The sequence below is a fragment of the Notolepis coatsorum genome (genome assembly GCF_963971535.1).
Source record: "Notolepis coatsorum genome assembly, chromosome: 3".
Classification (NCBI taxonomy): domain Eukaryota; kingdom Metazoa; phylum Chordata; class Actinopteri; order Aulopiformes; family Paralepididae; genus Notolepis; species Notolepis coatsorum.
Window position 1 is genome coordinate 1,867,155 of NC_140167.1, and position 19,085 is coordinate 1,886,239.

At 43.7% G+C, this 19,085-nt stretch overlaps 1 protein-coding gene across 1 annotated transcript in view; it reads right to left on the bottom strand.

The window, feature by feature from the left end:
• Nucleotides 1–16,297, bottom strand: part of asxl2 (ASXL transcriptional regulator 2) — a 40,243-nt gene extending 23,946 nt beyond the window's left edge. Inside the window, exons 1-6 of the mRNA XM_084310311.1 lie at nucleotides 16,152–16,297; nucleotides 9,122–9,204; nucleotides 6,131–6,239; nucleotides 4,334–4,475; nucleotides 335–371; nucleotides 25–163 (exon numbers count right to left, since the gene is read on the bottom strand). Of these exons, the coding sequence (XP_084166437.1) occupies nucleotides 25–163; nucleotides 335–371; nucleotides 4,334–4,475; nucleotides 6,131–6,239; nucleotides 9,122–9,204; nucleotides 16,152–16,211 (570 nt within the window). The 5' untranslated portion in view covers nucleotides 16,212–16,297. The remainder of the gene's footprint in view (nucleotides 1–24; nucleotides 164–334; nucleotides 372–4,333; nucleotides 4,476–6,130; nucleotides 6,240–9,121; nucleotides 9,205–16,151) is intronic.
• Nucleotides 16,298–19,085: the final 2,788 nt, after the last annotated feature.

Sequence of the window (19,085 nt, forward strand, 5' to 3'; positions counted from 1 at the left end):
TGAGTGCAGTGGAGGAACGGAGACCCCCCCCCGGTACCTGTTCAGGGCCTTCTTGCTGTGCTTCTGTGAGGGGGAGATGGGGGAGAGGAGCTTGCTGGCGGGACCCGAGGGGGAGGAGCAGGGGGGCTGCGGAGACGAGGGCTGGGCCTGCAGCGTGCTGGGACTAGAGAGAGAGAGAGAGAGAGAGAGAGAGAGAGAGAGAGAGAGAGAGAGAGAGAGAGAGAGACAGAGACATATGAGACGAGGGCTGGGCCTGCAGCGTGCTGGGGACTAGAGAGAGAGAGAGAGAGAGAGAGAGAGAGAGAGAGAGAGAGAGAGAGAGAGACACAGAGACATATGAGACGAGGGCTGGGCCTGCAGCGTGCTGGGGACTAGAGAGAGAGAGACACAGAGGACACGTTGGAGACTAGAGAGAGAGAGAGAGACACAGAGGACACGTTGGAGACTAGAGAGAGAGAGAGACACAGAGGACACGTTGGAGACTAGAGAGAGAGAGAGAGACACAGAGGACACGTTGGAGACTAGAGAGAGAGAGAGAGACACAGAGGACACGTTGGAGACTAGAGAGAGAGAGAGACACAGAGGACACGTTGGAGACTAGAGAGAGAGAGAGAGAGACACAGAGGACACGTTGGAGACTAGAGAGAGAGACACAGAGGACACGTTGGAGACTAGAGAGAGAGAGAGAGACACAGAGGACACGTTGGAGACTAGAGAGAGAGAGAGAGACACAGAGGACACGTTGGAGACTAGAGAGAGAGAGAGAGACACAGAGGACACGTTGGAGACGACAGGAACACATGGGCGCCGTCTAGATCATGACCATGCAGTTAGTTTGGCGCGAGAGTGAAAGCCCACTGAAATAGAGGAGAGAGAAAGAGAGATTGCATTCTTTTCAGATTCTAAAATAAAACACATTGTCGAGACCGAGTGTGAAACGCTCAACACAGAAAGTCGAGCATTTCCTGCATCTGGTCGAAGCCGCTTGCCTCCCCCCCCCCCCCCCCCCCCTCGACGTACCGTCGTCGTACCGGAGCGCTCCTCTCTGTTCTCTCTCTGCATCTATGTGAAGCATTTGGTTTGGTCGTCTCTCCGTGTCGATTAGTAGAAGAATAAAGCGGTAAACAAGCCTCCCGCTGCGCTCTGAGCTCCGAGGTTGACGCGTGCTCTGCCTCCTGCCCGACTCGTTGATGAGTAATGACGAGGAAGTGGTCGGAGATCGTATTGAGGGGAGAAAACACAGTTTCCTGTTTTAACAGTCGCTTAGAAATATTATTCAAGTGGCGAGAGAGCCAATGAGAGCACGGCCTCGGATAACAAACTGATGCTCGTACTGACACCCCTAACCCGAGTGAGTGAGTGAGTGAGTGAGTGAGTGAGTGAGTGAGTGAGTGAGTGAGTGAGTGAGTGAGGAGTGAGTGAGTGAGTGAGTGAGTGAGTGAGTGGGTGGGTGAGTGAGTGAGTGATATACAGAATACAAAGTTATTCTATTATGGATCCATGCAAACTAGGATTTTTACTATAACGTCGTCCACAATATATATACACAATATATATGTATATATAAACTGTATATGTTTTGGTTAATCAAAAAATTATTCCTAACAGCAGTAGGGATGCACCGATATGGAAATTTGCGCCCGATACAGATACCGATGTTCAACTAACACAATCGGCCGATACCGATACCGATATTTGTGGCAAAAAGTTTTAATAAAAAAAATAAAAAAAAAAAAAATATTATTTTTTTTTTACTTTTTTTTATGAAACTACTGTATATTTGTATGTCTCTAAATGTTTTGATGAATTGAAAATGGAGGACCCTTATGTAAAAAGCCAAAAGTATTTTCTGGTCTTCATCCTCCAGTCTTAGCACCGTTGTTGTATTGAGCTGTACTGTATTGTACCCATTCTGCAATCTGTTAATAAAGTTTTCAATCAATCAGACAAATGTATAGAAAAGCTTTTATTATAACAAAAAATTATATTATTGTTTATGAAAATGTGTTAGCCCTATGCTTGACTATTATTTTAGGCATGGCAACAAATAAAATAATAATAATAAAATGAATAAATAAATAAATAAATAAAATAAATAAATATTAAATAAATAAATAGGCTACACGTCTCTCTTTTTGTGTTACAAATTGTGCTCACCGATATAAACATATGCCTCTTTACTTACTTAAAAAAGGAAACATCAAGAAATATGTTTATGGTATTCCGTCATGCCATGTGTTTTTATATATTTTATAATGCTCATGATTATTGCTGAAGTCTGAGTCATACAATACCCACTGGCTTTCATCTTCAACAGACTAACTTGACTAAAAAAAGACTAAAAAGGTTATGAGTTTTAAGAGTTTAAGAGACAGCACTCACTGTATAGTTTAAGAGACAGCACTCACTGTATCTCTCTCAAACAAAGCTCCATGTTCTCCAGTAATATCGCCATAATCTGAGTTTGCAATACATGTGTCGTGTCAGGAACAACAGAACCATTTTGATTGACAGTCGATTCTGCCAATTACGTCACACCGCTAGCACCCACCTCCTGCTGTTCTTACCACCAATCGGCAAGCGCTTATTCGTTTTTTACTTCCGGGAAGTCCGCCATTGATTTTCACGAGAGATCAACAACAAAGCTAATAACGTTAGCTCCCCGCGGCCCACAAGTAGATTACCAGCGCTCCGCAGGAGTACTAAACGAGGCATAATGATTTTACTGCAACGAATGTTATAATAAAAGCTTTTCTATACATTTGTCTGATTGAAAACTTTATTAACAGATTGCAGAATGGGTACAATTCAGTACGGGCTCTCTGAGCAAAGGAAGGAAGTGAGAGATATGAATGAGTAATGCTTGCTATGGTCAGGTAAATAATATGCTGATGTTATTGAACGTGTAACTATATAACGTTAATGCCACAAAACGAATGCCTTTGTTAATCATAAGTAACTTTGATGCAGTAGCGTGTGTGTGGGGGCGGCGTTGTGCAGGTCGCTTGACTGAAACTTTTTTCAAAGTTTGAACGTGTGGACCAGATTGACGCGACACAAATTGACGGATATTTATCGGCCACTGCCATCGGCACATTTGAGCTTATCGGCCGATACCGATACCCGACCGATATATCGGTGCACCCCTAAACAGCAGTACTTAAGAAGTCAAATAAAATGGAAAATTTTTTATTAAATAGGACCATGACAAAAAGATAAAGACGTAAACACAAATCACCTCATATCATATAACCTTCCTACTGTCTTTTATTATTATGCACTTTGCTACTAAGGAATCTACCTTACCTATATTACTACCTAGTAGGGCTGCACAATTAATCGAAGAAAAAATAAATCATTTATTTTTTACTGTAAAAAATAAAAATATTATTATATTGTTTTTTACTTAACTTTTTTAAATGACGAAAAATAATAATTGTGTGAGAGAATCGTGATCTCAATTCTTAAGAGAGAAAAAAATTTAGTTTGAGGATATTTATAAAGAAATTTAAAAAATGTATTAAAAACGAAGGTTCGAACGTCCGTTCGAAAAACCCTGACGAAGTTCAAATCCCAAAAACAGGCTTCGGGGAAACAGCCCTATTGCAGCACCTCACAGCCCTACAGGGTTGGTCAGCCAGGGGGCAGCACCTCACAGCCCTACAGGGTTGGTCAGCCAGGGGGCAGCACCTCACAGCCCTACAGGGTTGGTCAGCCAGGGGGCAGCACCTCACAGCCCTACAGGGTTGGTCAGCCAGGGGGCAGCACCTCACAGCCCTACAGGGTTGGTCAGCCAGGGGGCAGCACCTCACAGCCCTACAGGGTTGGTCAGCCAGGGGGCAGCACCTCACAGCCCTACAGGGTTGGTCAGCCAGGGGGCAGCACCTCACAGCCAGGGGGCAGCACCTCACAGCCCTACAGGGTTGGTCAGCCAGGGGGCAGCACCTCACAGCCCTACAGGGTTGGTCAGCCAGGGGGCAGCACCTCACAGCCCTACAGGGTTGGTCAGCCAGGGGGCAGCACCTCACAGCCCTATAGGGTTGGTCAGCCAGGGGGCAGCACCTCACAGCCCTACAGGGTTGGTCAGCCAGGGGGCAGCACCTCACAGCCCTACAGGGTTGGTCAGCCAGGGGGCAGCACCTCACAGCCCTATAGGGTTGGTCAGCCAGGGGGCAGCACCTCACAGCCCTATAGGGTTGGTCAGCCAGGGGGCAGCACCTCACAGCCCTATAGGGTTGGTCAGCCAGGGGGCAGCACCTCACAGCCCTATAGGGTTGGTGAGCCAGGGGGCAGCACCTCACCTCTCCTCCTCCACCAGGGGGCAGCACCTCACCTCTCCTCCTCCACCGGCCTCGCCGGCCCTCCTGGCTGATGGCGTTGTCCTCCGCGCTCGGAGAGTCCGAGAGGGTGTCGCTGCTCTCCTCGTCCGAGCCCTCGTCAGACTCCAGCTCCTTCACCGCGTCTGAGAGGTCATTCTGCGGCAAATGCGGAAGTAGATCTCGTTAGATTTATGGTACGGGGGGGGGGGGGGGGGGGGGTCGAATAGAGGTGGTTCTCCCTCTTCCAGCATGGCTGCCTGTGTCACCACCGGAAAACTACTTTAAAAAGAAAATGCCCGATGTATGTGCAGTGGTTAGAGTTAGAGGTTAGAGTAGGTAAAACACTGGCACCTCGTGGTGTTACTATTCTACTGTGAAGTGTTTACAAGATCCAGTAATAAGAGACCACATTATTACACTGTTGTAGATATATTTCCTTTATACTGTATATAATATATATCTTGTATATTTCTCATATAGTCATATATCAACCGTTTTCTCTTCCATCGCCATGTACAAAACAATGGTTGTTATGTTACAGGAAGCCATGTTGGAAGACAGAGAGTCATACAAACATTCCACGCAAGGTCTCTCTATCGATGAGCGAATTTTCTCACAGTGACAGTGTACCGTGTGTTCGTCAGCTAGGGCTGTCTTAAATACTTCGAAGCTTCGTTCGATGGGCATGGGATTCGAATATGAAGAAAAAAAATTGAATATATAAAAAGAAATGTAAAGAATTTTTTTTTTTTAAATTGCTAAATCAACTCTGCCTCTCTTTGTTAACTACAACAACAATGCCGTTTGTTATTTAAGATGAGGTCGGACTCGGCACTGACAGATTTGTGTTCATTGTGCTGCTTTTATAAAGCCTCAAATGACGGCTTACAATATTTCATGAAAGCAAAGTGTTTTGTTTGTCTAAGATTTAAAAAAGGTTTAAACTTTACAGCACTGACAAAGTTGAACAAAGTGCTGTACAAGTCCCACAAGATAAAAAAAAAATATATATATATATATATATATATTTTTTTTTTATCCACTTTTTCTCCTCTTTTTCTATTTTTCTCCCATCCCAATTCCACTGTGCCAATTCTCCCCTCCCCTGTCTTGAACGTTGCTCGCATATGCCCCCCACTGGCCGGTTGTAGGGAGGATAGAAGCCTTGCATCACGTGTCCCCTCCGGTACACGAGGAGGCAGCCTGTCGCATCTTTTCACCTGAACAGCGCAGACTCTCATTGGCGAGGTGTAACGTGTGGGAGGCTAATGGTAATGTAATGTGGTAATGTGTGTAATGTGTGTCAGCAAGTTGATACAGCAAGCCTCTTCCGTGTTTTGGTACAGGCTTGCACACCACGCCCCCCGGTCCGTCGTCGAGGACGCTGGTTCGCACCCGAGACCACCTATTCCAGCGGTCCAGGTTCGGAGCGAATCAGCGTCCCCGGGAACGCGTTCTCATCAGGGACGATCACACCCTTTTTTGGTGCGATCGCGCTCTGATTCGACCCCGAATGGCTAGTGTGAAAGCCCCCTGAGTTAGTATGACGGCTGGCCCAAGCCGGAGGCAACACCGACAGCCGGAGTCGAACCCGCAATGTCCGCTGCGCCACCCAGCCGGCATATATATATATATATATATTTATACTTTTTTTTTTTTTTTTTTTTTTTTGAAGCTTCAAATTCAAATCGAATCTCGGCCCCGAAGCTTCGAATTCCAAAAAAGTATTCTACGGTCAGCCCTATCGTCAGCTTTGGCTTTTGCTAACAGAGCGGTCGGAGTGTGTGTTAACCGCTAACCTTCACACTAACCTTCAGCGTGTAGACTCCCATCCGCCCGGGCACCTTGTAGAAGATGCCCTCCTCTCCCCGTGAGTTTGTGTGCAGCATCGCGTTCAGACATGCCAGCGGGGACGTTCCACTAGATCATGAGAGAGAAATGCAAATAATTACACATCTGTTGTTCCTCCGGAAAAAAGGGAAAGAAGAACGACAGCTGGGGGGGGGGGGGGGGGGGGGGGGGCCATGGGAGAGACTAAACGCTAGTGGTGGGGGAAAGGGCCAGTTTTGAATTGCAACCTCCCATATGTGCTCTTTGAGAGTGGTTTTGAAGTAGGGTGGGGATTCACATTATTTTATGGCTGTGGGTAGGGCGTTCCACATTGTTTTTCATCTACTTTTTCTCCTTATTTTCTATTTTTCTCCCATCCCAATTTCGCCTCGCCAATTCTCCCTTCAATTCTCCCCTCCCCTGTCTCGAACATTGCTAGACCATGCCTCCCACTGGTCGGCTGCAGTGAGGACGAAGCCTTGCATCACGTGTCCCCTCCGGTACACGAGGAGGCAGCCGTCGCATCTTTTCACCAGACAGCGCGATCTCTCAGTGGCGAAGAGTAACGCGTGGGAGGCTCACGCTGCCCCCGTTGCTTCCTGATTCTGCTGTACAGGCGCACCAACCGACCTGTAGGAGTAGCTGTCCACAACGTGCAATCCCCACCCACCGGCTTTCCCACCCCTAACACTGCCAATTGTGTTAGTATGAACGACTGGCCGAGAGCTGGGCTCGATACCAGCATCTCCTGCGTTAGTGGCGAGCGCCTTGCACACTGCGCCACTCGGCGTTCCACATTGTTGTGGCATAATTGCGAAACGTGTTTAGTCCCTTGTTTGAGCCGAATCTGTGTTGAACATGATTTGTGGAGCTCCCTCTGGTGTTGTGGTCGTGGAATTCACTGAAGTATACATGGGTACCTTAGTGGTCTAAGGTCTAAGTCTTACGTCTGTCTTTATGCAACTGTACCAAGGAAACAGACAACAGGAAGTGGAGGGACGAGTGAGTGAGTGACTGAGTGAGTGACTGAGTGACTGGGGGACATGTTATTGTTAATAACATGCAAAAAAAGAAACATGAAAACCAAACAACAAGATGGCATTGCAGTGAGCTTTTTTTTTTTTTTTTTTTTTTTTTTTTGGTCTTTTTCCCCCTCCATTTTCCTCCGATTTTCTCCCATCCCAATGTTAGTCGTATGCCAATTCCCAGTCCCTTCCTGGTCGCTGCGCTTTACCCCCCACAGTCAGATCATTTGGGAGAGTGGAGGCTACCACGTGCTTCCTCCGACACACGTCCAGCCAATCACCGCTTCTTTTCACCTGGCAGCGCGGATTCTCATTGAGAGGGCGTAGCGTGTGGGAGGACCACACTATCCCCCTCACGTCCAATCCGCGCTTAGCAGGCGCCCCGACCGAACTGTAGGAGTCGCTGTTTACAACGACCCGGACCCACCCCGCCAGCTTCTCCCACCCTCTAATACTGCCAATTGTATCAGTGCAGACGGCCAGCCAAGCTGGTGACAACCCCGGAGCTGTGAGCTGGATTCGAACAGGCGAGCCAAGCTCACAGCTCCGGGGCTGGTGACGAACGCAATCTCCGCTCGACCACCTAACCGCCTGCAGTGAGCTTTGTTAACCCTTTTGCTACCACACTACAGAAGGTTAACCATCTGTAGTGTGATAGTAAAGGGTTAACCTTCTGTAGTGTGGTAGTGAAATGGTTAACCGTATGTAGTGTGGTAGTGAAAGGGTTAACCCTTTGTCGTGCGGCAGTGAAAGGGTTAACCGTTTGGTAGTGCGGCAGTGAAAGGGTTAACTAGCTCGCTCTTACCTTCTGGACGACAACAGTGACGATGAAACGGAAATGAAACGGAAAAGGAATGAAAATCATTAGAAATCGAGTGAAACAATCACCATGTAAACGAGAGAAAGAAAAAATTAAAAAAGGAGGTAAGAACATGATGAGCTGTCAATCAAAGACAGAGAACGACGCCCCCTTTATAGTGATGCTGCGAGGCGTTTGACTGCAACACACAAACGAAAGCGTAAATAAAGTACTAATCTCGACCGCAGGGGAAAAAAAGGTACATAATATACGTTATGTTATAGCCAATATGTTCCCCATTATTTTCTATGCTGTGTATTATTACTTCCAATGCACTTCTTTGGACAGCCCAGGGTTATTACTATTTCTAGTCTGGCATCTCTCTGGACAGCCCAAGGGTCCTTAGTCTGGTAATTAAATGCAGCGGCCATCTTGCCACCCATGTGTTTCCACTGCTGTCTGCTGTCACGTGAGTGTGTTTGTGAAGAGAATACCACTCACTCAATCTCTCACTATTTCATCCAGCCTTACAAACTGGATGAAAACCACTCTGAGACATCACTCTCATTCAAACATGTGAACCTAATTAAAGTACAAAGGACTGTTCTCCGTCTCTGTGTCCACTCTCTGACCGGAGTGTGCCGTTCTGGATGAAGTGGCTTCAGCAAACAACATTACAAAACATTATATCTTCAATACAATAAGTAATATGTTTACGTATTGTATATGTAATATATTTACGTTTCGTATCTGCGAAAGGCCCAAACAGCATAAAAAACGAGTGCGATCAGGAGTCAAACTAACAATGCTCACCACTAGACCAAGCCCCCGACCCCGTTACAAACACAGCAATACTATGATGATGGTTCGTTTTAACATTAAGATACAAAGTGAGGGTTAAGGTTAGTTTGGTCTAGTCGTGGTGACTCTCGATCGCACTATTTTGAGCTTTTTGGACTTTCGCCGAAACATAAAATTATATAATATATATATTATGTATACAATATGTAAATATATTACGTATGGCTATAATATAACATACATTATGTACCTTTTTCCTGTGGTTGATAAGTACTTTATTTACGTGTTTTAAGTGAGATCTGGCTGTTGACTGGTGAGTGACACCGGGAGCAGGCTGGTTCTTTTACCTGATTTCCTTCAGTCTCTCTCTCTGGATCACCTGCAGGATCTCCTTGTGGCTCATGGGCGTGTTGGGATACTTCTCCAGAACCTGGAAGAACAACACCGGTCCGTGAACAACTGAGAACACTAGACAACAACAACGTTCCAATAACATCAACTGTACTTTTTTTTTCTTTTTTTTGGGGCTTTCTGTATTTTTCACCCATCCCAATATTTTGTCATTATGCCAATTCCCTTCCAGTGGTCGTTGCACGCATTGCCCCACTGTCGGCCTGGGGAGGGTGTAGAACTACCACACGCCTCCTCCAATACATGCGAGTCGCCAGCCGCTTCTTTTCACCCGACAGCGAGGACTCTCACTGGGGGAACGTAACGCATGCGGAGGTTCACACTATTTCGCCCCAATCCCCTCCCTGCTGAACAGGCGCCCCGACCGACCAGTAGGAGTTAGGGCTGGGCGATAAAACGATAACGATAACTATCGCGATAAATTATTTCCTCGAAATAAACATGAAACGATTTTCCAAGCTTGGATATGAGCACACGCACTAACAACCAATCAGTGAAGGAGATGGCCGACAGCGGAAGGAGACCCGGAAGGAGACCCAGAGGTAGGACTCAGTAAACAAGGCTGGCTAGGCTAATTAGCTTGCACGGCGCTATTTTATAGTTTACCTGCCGAGTTGGTGTGTGTTTTGAATTCTGAGGGTAACTGTTATAGTAGTGTGGGGTATACGGTGGACGTCGTTGCAATGTATTGGGGCGGAACAGAGTATTTTATGGTCATATTTAGTACATTGTCATGAGATACTCTGCTTGCTCTGGCTAACTGCTAACGTGCGCGGACTGATGACGACATCAACTCGACTCTCGAGACATTCGCAGCAGCAAAACAAGTCTATTAATAGCCCGTCCATCGGCGCCGGGCAATCGGGCATAAGACGTTAATTAAACTTGACAGACATTATATCGACGATAATTATCGATATCGAGTTATATGAAAATAATTTTATCGCGATAACGTTTTTGGCCATATCGCCCAGCCCTAATAGGAGTCACAGTTTACAACGACCAGGACACACACATACCCCCCGGCTTCCCACCCGCTAACACTGCCACTTGTGTTAGTAGGGACGACTGACCAAGCCGGAGGTACCGCTGACAGCTGGATTAGATCCCACAGTCTCTGCGGTGGTAGGCGAGTGCTTAGTCCACTGCGCTACCCAGCCACACCTATCAACTGTAAATTTAGACTATTTTGTAAAGTCTAATACCGTTTAAAAAACATGCCAACATTAAATGAGTCAGACAAGAAAGATAGACACCAATTTCCTCTCTGTGCGTTCAGTAGAAAGCTATCCGGCTGCGAGCTAGCCTAGCTTAGCACAAATGAATGGAAGCAGATAAGGATCACTAGCCTAGCTTAAAACCTCAGGAGAAGTGTTTTTGGCCAACAGCGTCAGCCAGGCTAGTGGTCCGTATCCGCTTCATACAGCCAAGCCGGGCTAGCATGCATCTATTGGCATCTATCTTCTTGACTCTGGAGAAGACGGTAAGGGCATCAACAGGCCATGGACGTGCATCCTAACATAGACCAAACTAATCCACTGTAAAGAATTGTTGCAAACCATCTTTATTTAGTCAATCCGTTGTTGCAGCCCTACCATCGACTGGTCCATCTCTCTACAGGCAGCGATGTCATCATCCAAGATCACAGACACAGGTTGTAACTTGAGTTCTAACAACAACAACAACAACAACAACAACAAACTCTGCCACGTGTCAATGTTAGGTATTCAGATAAGGAGCTTTGTACAGATAGGATGAGGTCTGTGGGCTTGACTCTTATTTTGTAACAGGTGTCCTCTAGAGCCATATGGAATCCGCGATCACGGAATCGCGGACGGAATCGCGGAATTGAGCAATAAAAATGGAATCAACTATAAAAAAAAAAAAAAAAAAATTATGTTGTGGGACTTGTACGGCACTTTGTTGTTGTGCCGAGTCCGACCTCATCTTAAATAACAAACAGCATTGCTTGTTGTAATTAACAAGGAGAGGCAGAGTTGATTTTGCAAAAATATATATAATTATTATTATTTTTTTTTATTTTTTTTAAATAATCGAATTTAATTTTCATATTCATGCCCATCGAACGAAGCTTCGAAGTATTTAAGACAGCCCTATTAAATGGACTGTTATATCTTATTAAATTGTGGACATTTATTCATTCCCACTTATTAGACACTATTTCTGATGGTAAAATGAGCGTACAAAGCAAAATACAGAATTCTGAAATATTAAAACGTAAAAAACTGAATTTGGCAAAAAATATAATGGAATTTGGAAAAAAATTTAACAGATTTCATATGGCTCTAGTGTCCTCCTTGGACTGAAGCCCGGGGCGTCCCCACTCCACACCCAGCCACCCAGTCTTTCTGTCGCGTGTCAGACGAGGGATGGAACAACATCTGTGGTGCCTCGTTCTCTGGGCTTGATATCCAGTCAGCATGTCATCAAAAAGTCATGGAAGATGCAGCGTTTAGATTTCCCCCACGAGAATCGTCTCAAGCTCACTCAATACTCATTCATTATGTATATATATATATATATATATATATATATATATATATAATTAAGAATCCTTGAATTGCCCATATTGCAGCCTTGGCAATATGGATAGTGCATTCCTTAAAATTGTGCTATCAATATGAATTTGATACAGGCTGCTATTCAGTCATATTACCAGCAGCCACAGACCACATTTACAAGCATGTGGCTGGCTGGTGGCTGGTATTAAAGGGTAAGATAGTAATTGTATCAGCAATGCCGACTCTACACCCTTCAACATCATTGATGATGAGTAGGAAATGGGGCCAGGGGGCCAACATTCTGAACTTGCCCTTTAATTTCCCACTTAGGTATTGGGTGCTTTTTCAGGCATGATTGTAGTCAGCTCAGTTAAGCCCAGATAACTCCATATATACGGTATATATTTACCATGTATACACATCATGTCTGCATACAATCCTTTTACATACTACTGTAGTAGATACTATATCTGTACACATCCCTTACCTACTCTTAGGCCTACTAGTTTCACTGCTGGTCAGTATGACTTTACTATACCTGTATCACTGTACATATTAATACTAGAACTCTATACATACATCTGATTAGTAACTATTACAATACTCAGTAGTCCTAATTTATATATTTTATACCCAGTTAAATCACCTGTACATTGTTTATTACTACTGCACTTTACTGTTACATTTGCACTCTGGTTGAATGCCGAACTTCTTCTGTACTTGTGCTGTATAATGACAATACCTTTGAATCTAATCTAATAACTCCATATTGGGTTTCTTTCTACCTCATCTATACCTATATTTTACTGTATTTATTAATTGTCCAATTAAAATGAACAAGCCTACTTCCTAGGGTGGAAAGTTACCACTACTAACACCAATTCTGATTTATCAAATGAGCCCTACAACTGTACGTTGATGATTAAGATGAAATTTCAAATTGTTCAGTTGTTTTCCAAGAGGGTATTGGGATTTAGGTCTGTCATAAATCCTTCGAAGCTTCGTTCGATGGGCATGGGATTCGAATATGAAAATAAAATTCGATTATAAAAATAAAAAAAATATATGATCATTTTAAATTTAAATCAACTCTGCCTGTCTTTGTTAACTACAACAAGCAATGCTGTTTGTTATTTAAGATGAGGTCGGACTCGGCACTGACAGATCTGTGTTCATTGTGCTGCTTTTATAAAGTCTCAAATGACGGCTTACAATATTTCATGAAAGCAAAGTGTTTTGTTTGTTTAAGATTTAAAAGGGTTTAAACTTTACAGCACTGACAAAGTTGAACAAAGTGCTGTACAAGTCCCACAACATAAAAAAATATAAAATATTATATTTTATTAAATTATTTAAAAAGAAATTAATTTCGAAGCTTCGAATTCAAATCGAATCTCGGCCCCGATGCTTCGAATTCCAAAAAGAAATAGAAGGTCAGCCCTATTGGGATTATCATAATGTTCAAACCATCTGGTGACAAAGTTTGCCCCAATCTTGCACCACCACCACCACCACCACCACCATGGGACAATGCTGCCAATCAAGCCAGCCCAGAATGCAGCACGAGTCAAGAGTGATTACTCAATTAACACGGATTACAATCATCCTATCCTATGGATTTAAGTAGTAAACAAAACAAACGCACCCCACACCGGAGTACAGAACAGACACGTTCACGGTGGGGAACCTTATCGCTGGTTGCCTTTACTTTGATCACATATTGTAAGTAAGTTAGGTCTGTTTGTTTTTTTTAAGAGAAGTTTATCAAACAATCACTATCCCATACAAGTGCCCCATGTATGTAGGACCGAACCACTCTGTCTGTGTAAAGTAACATTAATAGTTTAAATAAATCATTCCATCGTATCGTGTGTAGTTAATCGAATAACAACAGCATACAATTGTCGTGATTGTGAATTAATGAATGAATGAAAACTTTATTTAACAGATTGCAGAATGGGTACAGTACAGTACAGGCAAATCTTTCCTGTGACAAAATGGCATCCAAGGTAATAAAAAAAGTCAACCAACGAACTAGATTCTTGTACCGGATCTCCTCTCTGGTAAACAAGAATACCCCGAAGACTCTGGCAGGAGCACTCATTCAAGGGTACTACGACTATGCGTGCACCTCATGGTACCAAAGCACCTCAAAGGCACTAAAAACCAAATTACAAACATCTCAAAACAAACTAGTCAGACTACTACTGCTTGACCTTACTCCTAGAACCCACCTCACCCCTGCACACTTTGCCAACCTAGGATGGCTTAGAGTAGACGACAGAGTACAGCAACTTGCAATGGGCCTGGTCTACAAGATACACTACACGACCAAGGTACCCATGTACATGTACAATATCGGTATCCAATTTGTTTTTAAAACATGCGTCTATAGTGTCAGACACTAATTGTAATGTTAAAAACGGATACTGCTGTAATATAAAGTGAAATACTACCATGCCTCAATGTATCAACTTTAAACATACACTAAATGTTAATGTTAATTTCCATTATTTCCACCATGTGCAACATTTCCTAAGAACAGCAATGTCCATTCTATCAACTCCAAATCTGTGCTATGAGCTCAATTCTCCCGGTGCATGCAGAAGTAGAATTGCTGTCTTGTTTTGGATGAATGAGTAGAAATGAAAAACGGAAATCTTCTTTTATTAAAGTCGTTTTGACATGTGATATAGATAAAGATACTGTTTCATTGTGTATTGATTAACTTTACATTTGCGCTTCATTACTTTACAAAAGTTATACTGGCACATGGGTCTAATACAGCAATGGATTATGGGTAAATGCAACGTTAAAGCAGTGCCAATGTAAGACTGACTTTACATTAAACGAATGACAATAATATAGTATAAAGTAGGGTATTATTTGGACTAAAGAATGGTGTTGTCTCACCCTACTCGCATGTTGAGGGAGAGCACCATACATTATACACTGAGAAACCACGGCCAAGAGCGAGCTCTCCAGGAACAACCCCACTGTGCCGGCATCACTTCTGCCTTTGCGACCCGACATTAAGTCCAAAGAGGAGGATGAAGAGGAAGAGGAGCGGGTAGGAGTGGGGGGGTGGGGGACACTGTACAAGCAAAACTACATTGGAATATTGACAAGACCATACTTGGTAATTTTTACTGTACATTGGAGGGGGTTGTGTTAGGACATTTACAGGGGCCAGTTTCGATTTGCAGTCTCCCGTAGGTGTTCTTTGAGAGTGTTTTTGAAAGTGGGTAGTGATTCACATTCCTTTACAGCTGTGGGTAGGGCGTTCCACATTGATGTGGCATAATTGCGAAACGTGTTTAGTCCCTTGTTTGAGTCGAATCTGGGTTTAACATGATTTGTGGAGCTCCCTCTGGTGTTGTGGTCGTGGTATTCACTGACCTTTGGGAAGTATTTTGACATGTACATGGGTACCTTGGTCGTGTAGTGTATCTTGTAGACCAGGCCCATTGCAAGTTGCTGTACTCTGTCGTCTACTCTAAGCCATCCTAGGTTGTCAAAGTGGGCAGGGGTGAGGTGGGTTCTGGGAGTCAGGTCAAGCAGTAGTCTGACTAGTTTGTTTTGAGATGTTTGTCATTTTGTTTGTTTGACTGTGATGCACCGAGTGAAGCCACAGTCACTTGCTCCTCAATAGGAAATTGTTAACCATGAAGGACTGGTTCTGACCCGAACCATTCGTTATACAAGCATCACAGAGACATGTCAAAGGTACTCACAGCTGCACCAGGGTCTTGGACAGAGATACGGGATGGTTTGAAAGCTCGGCGTTGCTAATAAACATTTAAAATATTATTTTATAAACTGATCACCACTGCATTATTTCCGGCGTTGGGTGCATGGTGCGCATGCGCTGTGATCGCAGCGCAGGCGCACCAGGCAGCCAGCGCCGGAGATAATGCAGTGTTGAGCAGTGTTGACCAAGTTTATAAAATAATATTTAAAATGTTTATTAGCAACGCCGAGCTTTCGAACCATCCCGTATCTCTGTCCGAGACCCTCGTGCAGCTGAGAGTACATTTAACACGTCTCTGTGATGCTTGTGTAGCGAGTGGTTGGGTCAGAACCAGTCCTTCAGGGTCAACATTAGGCTGGTTTCCTGTCGAGGAGCACGTGCCCGCGGCTTCACTCGGTGCATCACGGTCAGCTGTGAGCCGTTAGCTGCTCGCGGGGGAACAAACACAAACACGTCCAACAACCGGGTTAACGGTGTTTATAACAATAACTCATGTTTATAATAGTAACTCCCGTCCTCCCGAGCTCATGGAGCTGTAACGCCGGCGGCGGGACCGTCTCCTGCCCAGTGTGTCCGGCACAGAACACAGGGCCTCGACCAGCGGCGGGTCACGAACTCACAGGATAATAAACACAGTTGTACCAAGTAAACAACGAGCCCAGCGAGACGTGGACATAAAGAGCGTTCAGATACCGTCCTGGCCGCCTCTGCCCACGTCCTGCCCTTCTTCTTCTTCCTCTGTCGCTCCCGCATCGTGCGGGATAACGGTGGGTTGTTGTTGAGAGAGTGTTTCTTCTTGTTGAAAACGTTGCGTTAGTTACCGCCGCGCGGCGGGGGCATCCTCCGTTCCTCCGCCGGCCGCCATGTTGGACCCGCTTACAGTGTGTCACGTGACTCGGAGAGACGCGTCATGTTATTCTTTACTGTACAGCTGTCGTCATCATTCCCTCCCCCCAAAGTTTCACTTGGAAATTCAAATCATAATAATGGTGGTGACTGATCGCACCACACGTGACACGTTTCTGGACTCTTTTGGTATCACAAACAGTACTGTATTTGTAAATCTGGTATGTCATAAATGTATAGATGTAGCAGTACTGTATCTGTATGTCATGTATGTCATATATGTTATGATGAATTGAAAATGGGGGACCCTGATGTAAACAAGACGAAAGTCTTTCTCTGGTCTGCAGCCCCTTAACAATTGTGTGTATTGAGCCGTACTGTATTGTACCCATTCTGCAATCTGTTAATAAAGCTTTCAATCAATTCAATCAATCAAGACTGGTGAAGGTTACGCAACTTTGTGGGAAAAGAAAAGTCAATAAAGAAAGAAATACTCCTCCAATGTACAGTTTCTTTGTCAAATGTATATACTCTCTTTTTTTTTAACTCTTTTTGTATCACAAACAGTACTGTATTTGTAAATCTCGTATGTCATAAATGTATAGATGTAGCAGTACTGTATGTCATTGAAAATGGGGGACCCTGATGTAAACAAAACGAAAGTCTTTCTCTGGTCTGCATCCCCTTAACAATTGTGTGTATTGTACTGTACTGTACCCATTCTGCAATCTGTTCATACAATTTTCAATCAATCAATCAAAGAGTCGTTTCGTTCTGCAGTTTATTCTGATGTGTAAAGCAAATGGATTTTTTTGCACAATTTCACAGTTGTAGAAAATAAATAAACAAATAAGGCAGCGAATCAAGAGAGCATTGCGGTTACTTCATGTGGCTCACAGACAATTATTCAGCAACAGGGAAATCGAAGCAACATTCTAAATGGCATAAGTTGCAAAAGGCCCCAGTTATACTTGTGGGCCCGAAGCCATTTCAGTAGCATAGTATCAATGGCATGGCTTCCACTATAGAGATGGCCTGAGTGTGCGGTGTCTCCCAGGTGAAAATAAACAATAATTGCACCAATTAACTATTGAGATACTAACTATGAATAATCATAGACATAGCGTTTCTATGGTAAAACCACAGGAATGGGCTAATTCACCCATAGATATAGAATAATGAATATATTATTCTATTTATATCGATTCCCTACATTTAATATTCTGCTACAGAGATACTATGGCGAATCACTACAGTGTTTCTGGGGTAAATCTGTAGTGTGCATGAGAAAAACACAGGCATACTATAAATCACTACATCATCCATGTGGTAACTATAGAGTGTGTGGAAAAAAACAACTTGTATGTTTTACTACTATTTTTGTGTGGTGTCTTAGGTTACTTGTGGTGGTAGGGGGATGGGGGGGGTGATGTATTCGTACTTGAACGGCACAAGGATAAATACCACACAGAGCGCTGCAAACGTGTTGTTGTATCACCTCGGGACATCTATTTGTATCGGCTCTGTGTGATGTTGTGGTGCAGCGCCTCGTAAAGAAAGTGCTAGGCTATGTCCATCGCGTTATTAACCCTTTCACTGCGACACTACAGAAGGTTAACCCTTTTCACTACCACACGACAAAGGGTTAACCCTTTCACAACCCACGTTTAACCGTCTGTAGTGTGGTAGTGAAAAGGGTTAAAGGGAAACTACACCCAATGAATGAATTCATAAATGTTATTCCTATAGTCTTAAGACAGTCCAAACGATATTAGTGAAAAAAAAAGAAAGAAAAACTAACTCCCGAAACCGAAAAACGATAAAGTGCTAAAACTCACATTTGTGATGTTATCAAGTATAAAGTCTGAAGGTGCTCAACAGGGAGATGGATACAATTTCTGTTCCAGAACTGCGAACGCTCCAATAGAATACAGTTCATTTGTGTATAAAAACTCAAACAGACATTCTGCGGGGGTCCACCAAATAAAAAAAAGTTTCTTGTGGATCATTAAAGAAAAACTCCACCACTCGCCACTTCAGCCTCTGATTCTTGGGTCAGGAATCTCACTTACGATTTTATACGATAGTGATTCTTGGTGTCGTGTTTTAATTAAAGGTTTTTTTTAATCAATACTATCTGCAAACAATTATGTGAAGGAGTAAAGCTCAACAAGCCATTACGAGGTCTGGCCATTTATAACTGCTATCTTGAAAAAACTATTAAAGATAATCATAAAATTCAATCAAATGTCTTCAGGGATCTTAAAGCCGGCAAGTAACTGTCCAAATGTTAGTACCTGGTTGTATTATACTGCCCTGCAGAAGCTACCTGCACTAACTAACTAAATCTTTTTCAAAATGGAGTTGTAAGTGAAATTTAACTTCTCCATTATGTGTCATCTTGTGACAAAGTTCAATCTTGCTCTGTTTTAGAGAAAAAGGGTATAGCTTCTGAATTGTGACTCTGATATTCCAAGAGATGAACACAGTGAACCTAGAAACATGTGGTCAGGTGAGAACAGGAGACCCGGGCGCAGGTGCTCATCTGACAAACCTTGCACTCGATTGAACGATAAGAAGTTTGATCGAGCTTAAAAAGAAAAAAAATAATCAATTAATAAATTGAAATAAATAAATAGAAAATGAATTGTGATTTTCCTTCGACCCTCGTGGGCGGGGGGGGGGGCGGTGTTGGGGGGGTCATCCTAGGCTAACTGGGGGGTCTTTACTTAGACACCACTTTTAAGTAACTGAGGCCATCCCTGTGAAGGTGAGAGCGCT